At 36.2% G+C, this 10,504-nt stretch overlaps 2 protein-coding genes across 2 annotated transcripts; both read left to right on the forward strand.

Annotated features, from left to right (window-relative positions):
- The first annotated feature begins 453 nt into the window (after positions 1–453).
- On the forward strand, positions 454–6,142 carry LOC102598238 (catalase isozyme 3). The gene is made up of 8 exons (XM_006342072.2): positions 454–556; positions 1,270–1,366; positions 3,226–3,503; positions 4,231–5,007; positions 5,272–5,361; positions 5,506–5,573; positions 5,658–5,751; positions 5,850–6,142. Exons 1-8 carry the CDS (start codon positions 542–544, stop codon positions 5,907–5,909), a joined length of 1,479 nt encoding a protein of 492 aa, XP_006342134.1. The 5' UTR covers positions 454–541; the 3' UTR covers positions 5,910–6,142.
- A 1,847-nt stretch (positions 6,143–7,989) lies between these two features.
- Positions 7,990–9,516, forward strand: LOC102598578 (WD repeat-containing protein LWD1). Its single transcript, XM_006342073.2, has one exon. The coding sequence runs from the start codon at positions 8,091–8,093 to the stop codon at positions 9,132–9,134; it is 1,044 nt and encodes a 347-aa protein (XP_006342135.1). The 5' UTR covers positions 7,990–8,090; the 3' UTR covers positions 9,135–9,516.
- The last annotated feature ends 988 nt before the right edge of the window (positions 9,517–10,504 follow it).

Raw genomic sequence — 10,504 nt, forward strand, 5'->3', positions numbered from 1 at the left:
AAAAAAATTATTTTTGTTTCTGTTGAGGTGGAAACCATGAAATGAAATGGGTGAAGTTAATTTGAGCGGGTGGGTTTCTATTGTTTCCAATTGGGTCGGGTGGGTATGGTGGAAAGTGGGGTATTTTAAAAGTCACATGACATTTTCTTAAATTAAAGTAAAAAAAATGATTTTTTAATTTATTAAAAAAAATTCTGTTAAGTAAAAGGGCATATATGAGCCATTTCTATAACGGCAGGGGCATATATGAGCCATTTTTTAAACGGAGGGTATATCAGCTCCAAATCATAAAGTTTAGGGGTAAATCAGGACCTTTTCCCTAATAAGAAAAAGTGGATAAGCAATGGATATTATTTTTAAATGATAAAAATAGAAAGGCGAGCCAAAAAAGGAGAATTAGGCGGTTGAAAAATGGCCCTACAAGATCTATATATTAATATAAAATCAGCTCATTTTTATTTACACCCTCCAAAAAAAAATAACGCAAATTTCTTCTTCAGTTTTATCTCTTTCGGTCTAAATTTTCTTCTCTTTTTTCGCCATGGATCCTTACAAGGTATTGTTTTTTCAATTTTTATTGAAGAATTTTATTGATTCTATATGTTTTTTGTGTGTGTGTGTGTTTTTTTTTTTTCAATTTGATCTGTGTTGTTGCAGTAGATTTCTTTTGATTTTCCAAAAAAGGAAATTTTTTTGTTTGTTGTTTAATTTGATTTTGTGGATTGTTATCTGTCGTGAAACTTCTTCTTTTTTTAACGTTTTGATTGTGGTATGTCAAGGACGTATGTAGGGAAATTGAGATTCCGTTTTTTTTTTTTTTTGGTTTGTTTCGAATTTTTTTTGGTTTAATTTGGTGGTTGAAGCACATTTTGCCCTAGTTTTATGGTGTTTTGGGTCCATTTTTTGTTGATTTGTAATAAAGTGCGGGTTTATGTGTAGTTTGATCTAGAAACCTCAGTTTTATCCCGTTTAATTCAGAGGTTTAACTCAATAGTTATTATTTTAGAAAGTGATTATTTTTTTAATCTCAACTTTTTTCTAATGGTACTTTATGATATACTAATAACTATTTGAGAAATCAAGTTATGCGTTCGTATCTATTATGGTTTGGTAAGGGTATACGTGAATTTTGGTTTATATTTTTGTTGGTGCAACTTTTTGAAAATTGATAGAGCTAGAATTATTAGCATGACCAGAGGATTTTTGGTTGGTTTATATTATATTTGAACATATGAGGTTCATGATTAATGATTGTGAGATTTGATGCAGTATCGTCCTTCAAGTGCTGCCAATTCCCCCTTCATGACAACTAATTCTGGTGCTCCAGTGTATAACAACAATTCTTCCTTGACTGTTGGAACTAGAGGTACTTTTTAACTTATATTATCTTTCTTCTGGTGTGTAAAGTTTGCTTTTTTATTCTATTTTTTGGTACCACAACATATTCCTGACCTTGTAAAGGAAGAGAGTTGATAAGTTGACAGCCAACAGAAGCTAGTTTGGGTATTTCAAGGCGTAGTTGATTGATAAGAACAATTATTCCTTCTAGCTTGTGACTCTTTGTGCGCGTGGAAAACAAGATGCCAGTATGATATATCTTGTTGTTTTAGGGACATGCATTTGGTTAGCTACTTAAATGGCTAGACTTTTTGTGCGCGTGGGAAACAAGATGCCAGTATGGTATATCTTGTTGTTTTAGGGACATGCATTTGGTTAGCTACTTAAATGGCTAGACTTTTTGTGCGCGTGGGAAACAAGATGCCAGTATGGTATATCTTGTTGTTTTAGGGACATGCATTTGGTTAGCTACTTAAATGGCTAGACTTTTTGTGCGCGTGGGAAACAAGATGCCAGTATGGTATATCTTGTTGTTTTAGGGACATGCATTTGGTTAGCTACTTAAATGGCTAGACTTTTTGTGCGCGTGGGAAACAAGATGCCAGTATGGTATATCTTGTTGTTTTAGGGACATGCATTTGGTTAGCTACTTAAATGGCTAGACTTTTTGTGCGCGTGGGAAACAAGATGCCAGTATGGTATATCTTGTTGTTTTAGGGACATGCATTTGGTTAGCTACTTAAATGGCTAGACTTTTTGTGCGCGTGGGAAACAAGATGCCAGTATGGTATATCTTGTTGTTTTAGGGACATGCATTTGGTTAGCTACTTAAATGGCTAGACTTTTTGTGCGCGTGGGAAACAAGATGCCAGTATGGTATATCTTGTTGTTTTAGGGACATGCATTTGGTTAGCTACTTAAATGGCTAGACTTTTTGTGCGCGTGGGAAACAAGATGCCAGTATGGTATATCTTGTTGTTTTAGGGACATGCATTTGGTTAGCTACTTAAATGGCTAGACTTTTTGTGCGCGTGGGAAACAAGATGCCAGTATGGTATATCTTGTTGTTTTAGGGACATGCATTTGGTTAGCTACTTAAATGGCTAGACTTTTTGTGCGCGTGGGAAACAAGATGCCAGTATGGTATATCTTGTTGTTTTAGGGACATGCATTTGGTTAGCTACTTAAATGGTTAGATGTTATAAGTTTAGACAATATAGTGTCTGTCATCTCTGGGTGCATATGTTCCTATTTGTATTTCTGAATCGGGTCAGAAAGTGAATGTGTCACTTGATCTTGTTAGCGATCTTTCGTTTGTGTAGATCATTACGAATACATATATATGGAAACAAACAGGAACTACTGTTCTCCTGCTTTGTTAGCCTGTTATTGGTCCTCCTTGATGCTCAGCTAGAGAAAGTGTGTGATCTAGATGGTCAGTTTGGTATAAGTTGCCTTACTGTTTTTATTCTTGGATATATTCCTTGATGTTCCACTCTTTTGAAGAATTGCTTAACATGGTATGAGTAACATTGGTCATAATGGTCAGCAGAAAATAGTGTAATAAGATAGGAAAATGTAGATGGTTGAAAGATGGAAACAATTTGTGATGGGAACTACAAGATTATGACTTTTCACTATTTCTATGTCATTTGAATAATTTGACTCCGGCAAGAATTGGTAGAACTTGATTAAAGGGCTAAATAGCTCTTTGCATATTTCAAATCATGCAATTTGTCCTGTGTAATAGAGGTGCTTTTCATGAGATCAGTACAAATAAAATTCTGTAGTTTTCTGATATATCATAATAACATTTACATAATTTTCCAGTTTTAGTGGATTTCACACCATGGATAGGAATATTGAAACTTGTTATTCTTTTTTCAGGGCCAATCCTTCTCGAGGATTATCATCTGCTGGAGAAGCTTGCCAATTTTGATCGTGAGAGAATCCCAGAGCGTGTTGTTCATGCCAGAGGTGCCAGTGCCAAGGGTTTCTTTGAGGTCACACATGATATATCCCATCTTACATGTGCTGATTTTCTTCGAGCTCCTGGGGTCCAGACACCTGTTATTGTGAGGTTCTCTACTGTTATCCACGAGCGTGGAAGCCCTGAAACCCTCAGGGACCCCAGAGGATTTGCTGTAAAATTTTACACCAGAGAGGTAATTTCTAATCAGATGCTAGTTTTATCTTGCAATGTCTTCATTGTCATACTGTTATTTATCTGTACCCTAAATTGTATGCCTGTCAATCTGGTAAGAGAGCATTGCTGAAACACAAACTTATATTTCATCTCTCCCTGGCTTTGGAGTCAGCAACTGATTTTGTAGAACAGGTTGAAGAAAGGTTTATTCTATGTGAGAAGTGTTTGGTTTGAGCCTTTAGTGATATGCCTAATTTGCATGATTTTCCATTTGTTTGGTCCTTTTTAGTAATTTTAGACAGCAACACTATTGCTCATATGAATTTGTTCAGATTAATAATCTCAATCTCGATGAAATCCAACTGCAACTGTTTATAAGCCCAAACACCGCTTGGTGCTGTTTTGTGATGGTTTTGATCACTCATGGATTCTGAAAAAATACGATGTTGAAGGGAGTATTCACTTGTAAAAGGGAGTGTTCAAAATCAATAAAGTGTATCAAGTGTCCTTTGTTCCCTGGTTCTTGTTCTTATGAATTTTATATGATGGAAATAACCATTTACTTAATAGCCATTTTCTGTTTCCTGATCAATGAAGGCACTGCACTTCTTTTGTGTTTGCTGAACATGAACGTGCTGCTTTCGTGAATTGTTTTTGTTTGTTCAGTATTTTTCTTCTGTTCGTGGCTGAAGAAACGTACTGCACTTCTCTTTACTTCTGCATCTGTGCTTGTTTTTGTATTTCAGGGTAACTTTGATCTGGTTGGAAACAACTTCCCTGTCTTCTTCGTCCGTGATGGAATGAAGTTCCCTGACATGGTTCATGCCCTGAAACCAAATCCAAAGTCCCACATTCAGGAGAACTGGAGGATCCTTGATTTCTTCTCTCACCATCCAGAAAGTCTTCATATGTTCAGTTTCCTGTTTGATGATCTGGGCATTCCACAAGATTACAGGCACATGGATGGTTTCGGTGTTAATACCTACATGCTGATCAACAAAGCTGGGAAAGCACAGTATGTGAAATTCCATTGGAAGCCAACTTGTGGAGTCAAATGCTTGTTGGATGAAGAAGCTATTAAGGTCGGTGGAGCAAATCATAGTCATGCCACCAAGGATCTCTATGATTCAATTTCTGCTGGGAACTATCCAGAGTGGAAACTGTTCATCCAAACTATTGATCCTGATCATGAAGACAGATTCGACTTTGACCCCTTAGATGTAACCAAGATCTGGCCTGAGGACATCTTGCCATTACAGCCAGTTGGTCGCTTGGTATTGAATAAGAACATCGATAACTTCTTTGCAGAGAATGAGCAGCTTGCTTTTTGCCCTGCCATTATTGTCCCTGGTGTTTACTATTCGGATGATAAGCTTCTCCAAACTAGGGTATTCTCATATGCTGATACCCAGAGACACCGCCTTGGTCCAAACTATCTGCAGCTCCCAGTTAATGCTCCCAAGTGTGCTCATCACAATAATCACCATGAAGGTTTCATGAATTTCATGCACCGTGATGAAGAGGTATAGTACATCCTTGCTATGAGGTTGTTGGTGCAGTAATATTTTTAGTGGATTGTTTAAAGTAGAAATATTTATCCACTTCACAAGGAAAGAGAAGGGTTGTTAATCATATTAGACTAGTTGTTCCGTTGTCTATGTTAACTTAGCAAGGCAAGAGAAGGTACTTTGGTCTGTTTATGAAGCCCAGTTGCGAATTTTGGTTCCCACACTACTTTAAGAGTGAATGTATTGATAGTTTGAACCTGATGTTGTATGCTGTTTCAGGTCAACTATTTCCCCTCAAGGCTTGATCCTTGTCGTCATGCAGAGCAGTACCCTATTCCTCCTCGTGTCTTGACAGGAAAACGCGAAAAGGTGACATGCAGTTTATTTTTCGTTCACATAAAAAATCTTGATTTTTTGGTGCAAAGTTAACTTTCATAGATATAAATATTCTCCGTTTTACTTACTCTTGTTTCCTCCATGTCTTGATATTAAACCATGATGAGTATATTGCAGGTCATCATTGAGAAAGAGAACAACTTTAAGCAGCCAGGAGAACATTACAGATCTTGGGCACCGGGCAGGTAGTCTAGTTCCTTTGTTATTTTCAGTCACCAACTTTCCACCCATATCAGTTAGTTACTCATCTGCCGGCCTTGTGATTGCAGGCAAGAAAGATTTGTGTGCAGATGGGTTGATGCTCTATCTGATCTTCGTGCCACTCATGAAATTCGCAGTATTTGGATCTCATACTGGTCACAGGTCAGAGTTCTTTCCTTTAGATGCTTCTTTAATCCCGCATTTATCCTGAAGGACACAACGATAACAATGTTTGTTATGCATGAATATATATGCTGCAGGCTGACAAGTCTCTTGGTCAGAAGCTCGCGTCTCGTCTCAATATAAGGCCTACAATGTGAAGATGAAAATGTGTTGCTGTAGTGAAGAAGTAATCCAAGAAAACAATGTTTGTTTTGGTTGGTAGTATGGTTGTGTACCAACAAACTTTCTTGTGTTAGTTCTGACGTTGCTGTCACTTGAATAAATTGAACGTTTTAGTCTCATGAAGTGGGTGTTTCTATAGTACAAAGAGGTTATATCATTTCACGTGGATTGATATACATATTGATAACGAATATACAGTTGGATCCTAAGCATCGACTTAGAATGAAGTAATATTCTTGAAAAGAAGATGTTCTAAACTACTACACAATGGAGGGCTATCTATAAATACTAGATACAGAAACCGTGCTCGCACGGGCCCAACAAATATAAATATTATTTGTTTGTTTTAATTTATGTGACACAAATATAATTTGGAAAGTCATTTAATTTTAATATGATATTTATATATTTTAAGTTATTAATTATTGTGATTTAAATATTTTTTTTATGTATTTTTTAATAAATACTTATTATTTTATTTTCTTTGGTTTATTTATGTGGTACGTACTAACGGAATTTTGAGAAACAATCGAACTCTTTATATGTGTTCTATATATTCTAAATTGTTAATTATTGTAATTTATTATATTTTTTACGTAATTTTCAAATAATCTATAGAGAAAATACATTAAAAAAATCCTGAACTTGCCGCCACAACTTACTTTAACACTTAAACTACACGGACGTTTAAATATCCCTTCTTAATATATTTCAAGTGAATTTTTTCAATTTAAATACTACAATACCAGTCTCACAATGACAAATGCATTACACATGGGTCATTTCATTGCCACCTTAGTGCCATGTCATTGCCACATCAGTATCAAATTGAAAATTATTTAAATTTTGAGTTTTTTATTTTTTTTATTTCTTTTTATAATGCAATCACATTCTCTGGTCCAACTATTGTTTTTATTTCTGTATTTATGATTTATCGTAACAGAGATAAAGTCTTACATTTTATTGGGATTAATATATGTAATTAGATATAGTACATAAATATGTCTTTTAATTAGGTATCAGTTGACATATATACGCTATGATTTTAGGCATACATGAGTAAATACTTAAACTTATACTATAAAATTGAATAAATACATATACGTATTATATCCTGTATGACATAATACATATAAGACGGTTATATAGGACATGAATTATTACGTAAGGCGCTAAGTAAGATGTGAGTAGGGGTGTGCAAAAATCAAACCGATTGATAAATCAAATAGAAAAAAGTGTTATTGATTTAGTGTTATTGGGTTAACGGTTATTTAATGGGTTTTTTTTTTTAAATATTGGGTTATCGGTTCGATATTGTTTTTTTAATATTGAGTTATTGATTTAACCGATAACCCATTAAGAATATAATAGTTTACTATTTTAATTTTTAGTCATACATAAATATCAAACAAAAAAATATTAATATAATCACTATATTAGACTATAACTATAAGGAATCTACACAATTAACACTACTTAACTCTGCTTTCTGCATTTACCCTTTAGGTTTTAGTATTACTTTAGTCTTAGGTTCACCATGTCAAAACCTAAAGAACTAAGAACGACGATGGGTAGGGTTTTCAATGACGACGGCAAGGGTTAGGCAACGACTAGAGTTAGTCTTATGAGTATTTACTATACTTTTACAACACTAAGCATAATTTTTGCACTCAATGAATAATTTTTTATCTCTCTTTTTTATTTCGCTTCAAATTGTTGGACAAGTTATATATTTGTTTTGAAAGCATTTTCTTGTTGGTTAAACTGAAAACCGAATCGTTAAAGACCAAAAATTGATAAATCGAAAACCGAAAACCGATAACGAATATCTTATTGGTTTGGTTATCGATTTAAAATATTTAATAACTGATAAATCAAACCGATAATACTTAAAACCGAACCAATACAGTGAATTATCGCCTAGTTGAGGCACACGTGTCCCTTATTTGATTTTATAATTAAAAGGAAATAGTCGTACGTGCATAAACATTAGTAAAACTAAAGGAGTTAAAGTGTAATTTCTGAAACTATATCTGGACTTGGCTCTTAAATCTTAGAGTTCACCTCCTTCTCCCCGATCAATTAAATTCCCAATCTTTGTTACTTTCAAGCCCTAATTCGGTCGGCAGCGGCGGCGGAAGAAGAAGAAATCAGAAATGGGAGTGAGCAGCGATCCGAACCAGCAAGATGGCTCCGACGAACAGCAGAGACGCTCCGAGATCTACACCTACGAGGCTCCATGGCACATATACGCCATGAATTGGAGTGTTCGCAAGGATAAGAAGTACCGTCTCGCCATCGCTAGCTTGCTTGAGCAGTACCCGAACCGAGTTGAGATTGTGCAGCTTGATGACTCCAATGGTGAGATTCGGTCCGACCCGAAACTCTCATTTGAGCACCCGTATCCGCCTACGAAAGTTATCTTCATACCTGATAAGGAGTGCCAGAAGCCGGACCTTATCGCTACCTCTAGTGATTATCTCAGGATTTGGCGGGTCGCCAGTGATAATAGTCGGGTTGAAATCAAGAGTCTTCTTAATAACAACCGGAACAGTGAGTTTTCCGGTCCCTTAACCTCATTTGACTGGAATGAAGCTGAGCCGAGGCGGATTGGTACGTCGAGTATTGATACTACCTGTACTATATGGGATATTGAGAGGGAGACTGTGGATACCCAGTTAATTGCTCATGATAAGGAGGTTTATGATATTGCTTGGGGTGGGGTTGGAGTTTTTGCTTCTGTTTCAGCTGATGGGTCTGTTAGGGTTTTTGATCTTCGCGATAAGGAGCACTCTACGATAATCTATGAGAGTTCTGAGCCGGATACTCCTCTTGTACGCCTTGGATGGAACAAGCAGGATCCTAGGTATATGGCCACCATAATAATGGACAGTGCTAAGGTTGTAGTTTTGGACATCCGTTTCCCTACACTTCCGGTGGTGGAACTACAGAGGCACCAGGCTAGTGTGAATGCCATTGCCTGGGCTCCTCACAGCTCTTGCCACATTTGTACTGCTGGTGATGACTCGCAGGCGCTTATCTGGGATCTCTCTTCAATGGGTCAGCCAATAGAAGGTGGATTGGATCCAATTCTGGCTTATACTGCAGGTGCGGAAATCGAGCAGCTTCAGTGGTCCTCATCTCAGCCTGATTGGGTTGCCATTGCCTTCTCCAACAAGCTTCAGATTCTAAGGGTGTGAATTAGCTTTTCTCGCTCAAGCTTCAAGCAGCTGCCCAAGTATCATCTTATTCAGTCTTCCTGCTAGCGGCATTCTTCTCCAAGTAAAGATTTTCCTTTTTTTGGCATTTTATTCCCGAAATGAAAAAAGAGGCTTATTACTGACAGTAGTTAAACCTGAATAGCTTTTGCTATCTCTTGCACCTAGGGCTCTATTATTATAGAAGTAACTGGAATTCACATTGTCTGTGGGATTCAGTTAGTCAGCATTATTGTGGTTGGTCTGCAACTTCTGTAGCTTGTATTATGTTTATTGCAAACAGCAATTGGACTAATCAAATCATATGTGTTTTGATGTTCCCGAGAGGATTTTTTTCTACATTAAGGAACTATTTATACTTCAACATGCTGGGATTTCTAAATTGCTATTTGTAAGATAAATACGAGTAGTTGCTTAAACTGCTTATTAACTGACAATGGGAGTTTCAGAAGTCATTTAATAACCATTCTGAAAAATTACTTTCCCTTGAAACTTCTCAATCTGAGACATTCAGAAATGAGCAAAAAGATAGCAACAAGTCTTTCCATTTTGTAATTGTATTTAATAACATGAGTAACTTTCACTGCAGCCTACAATTCCCTTGTGAATCATTTGATAAGTGTGAATCTATGTGTTTGTGTGTGTATATATATGCAAAAAATATTTAAAATGTGTACATATAAGATCACATTCATTTTGAACCCATAAACTCTAGATTCTATATTTACCTCTGTCAGTTCAAAGAGTAGGTATCTCCAATAGTTTTTGAATAATTACTACCTGCAGCTACTTCCCAACACCTAAATTTTGGAACTCTGTGTATTCGTCCTAAATTTTGGAAATCCTACTGCTCATACGTGTGAGGCACATCCAATTCACTGAGTAGTATGATCTCAAAGATAGAATTTTGGATCTCAACTTTTACAATAGTTTCATGAAGAGATACTAAGAGTTGAGTGAGGAAGCGACAACTCTGGATGCCAGGCAGTTTGAGCAATTACTTGCTGATTTTATATGGGATGATGAGATGCACAATTATTGTAGAGGTAAGAGACCCTTCCTAGGTGGCTGGCATTGGATTGTGGTGCTAAGAGGATTTTGACTGTAATGAGCTTGGATAAAAAATATTTTGTGATTCTAAAATCACGATCAAGGAGGGAGTCATAAATGTGTATGATGGTAAATTGGCAATATTAGTTTACATAGAGGAGGATTTCTTTTGTCACATTAAGTGTATCTTAGAGTTGTTTCCCAAGTTAATGAAGCAAAGTGGCATGTTTAATTTACTTGTCAGAAAATTTGCTCAATGAACGATGAGTTCTAATGGGTGGAAAGAGAATCTTCCCCAAAAT

This window comes from Solanum tuberosum, unplaced genomic scaffold (genome assembly GCF_000226075.1).
Source record: "Solanum tuberosum cultivar DM 1-3 516 R44 unplaced genomic scaffold, SolTub_3.0 scf00032, whole genome shotgun sequence".
Taxonomy (NCBI): Eukaryota; Viridiplantae; Streptophyta; class Magnoliopsida; order Solanales; family Solanaceae; genus Solanum; species Solanum tuberosum.

Coding starts and splice junctions, on each gene's coding strand:
- LOC102598238 (XM_006342072.2), top strand. Junction 5,362..5,505: donor TGACAGGAAAACGCGAAAAG/GTGACATGCAGT, acceptor AGTATATTGCAG/GTCATCATTGAGAAAGAGAA. Junction 5,574..5,657: donor AGATCTTGGGCACCGGGCAG/GTAGTCTAGTTC, acceptor TTGTGATTGCAG/GCAAGAAAGATTTGTGTGCA.
- LOC102598578 (XM_006342073.2), top strand. CDS start 8,091: ATGGGAGTGAGCAGCGATCCGAACCAGCAAGATGGCTCCGACGAACAG.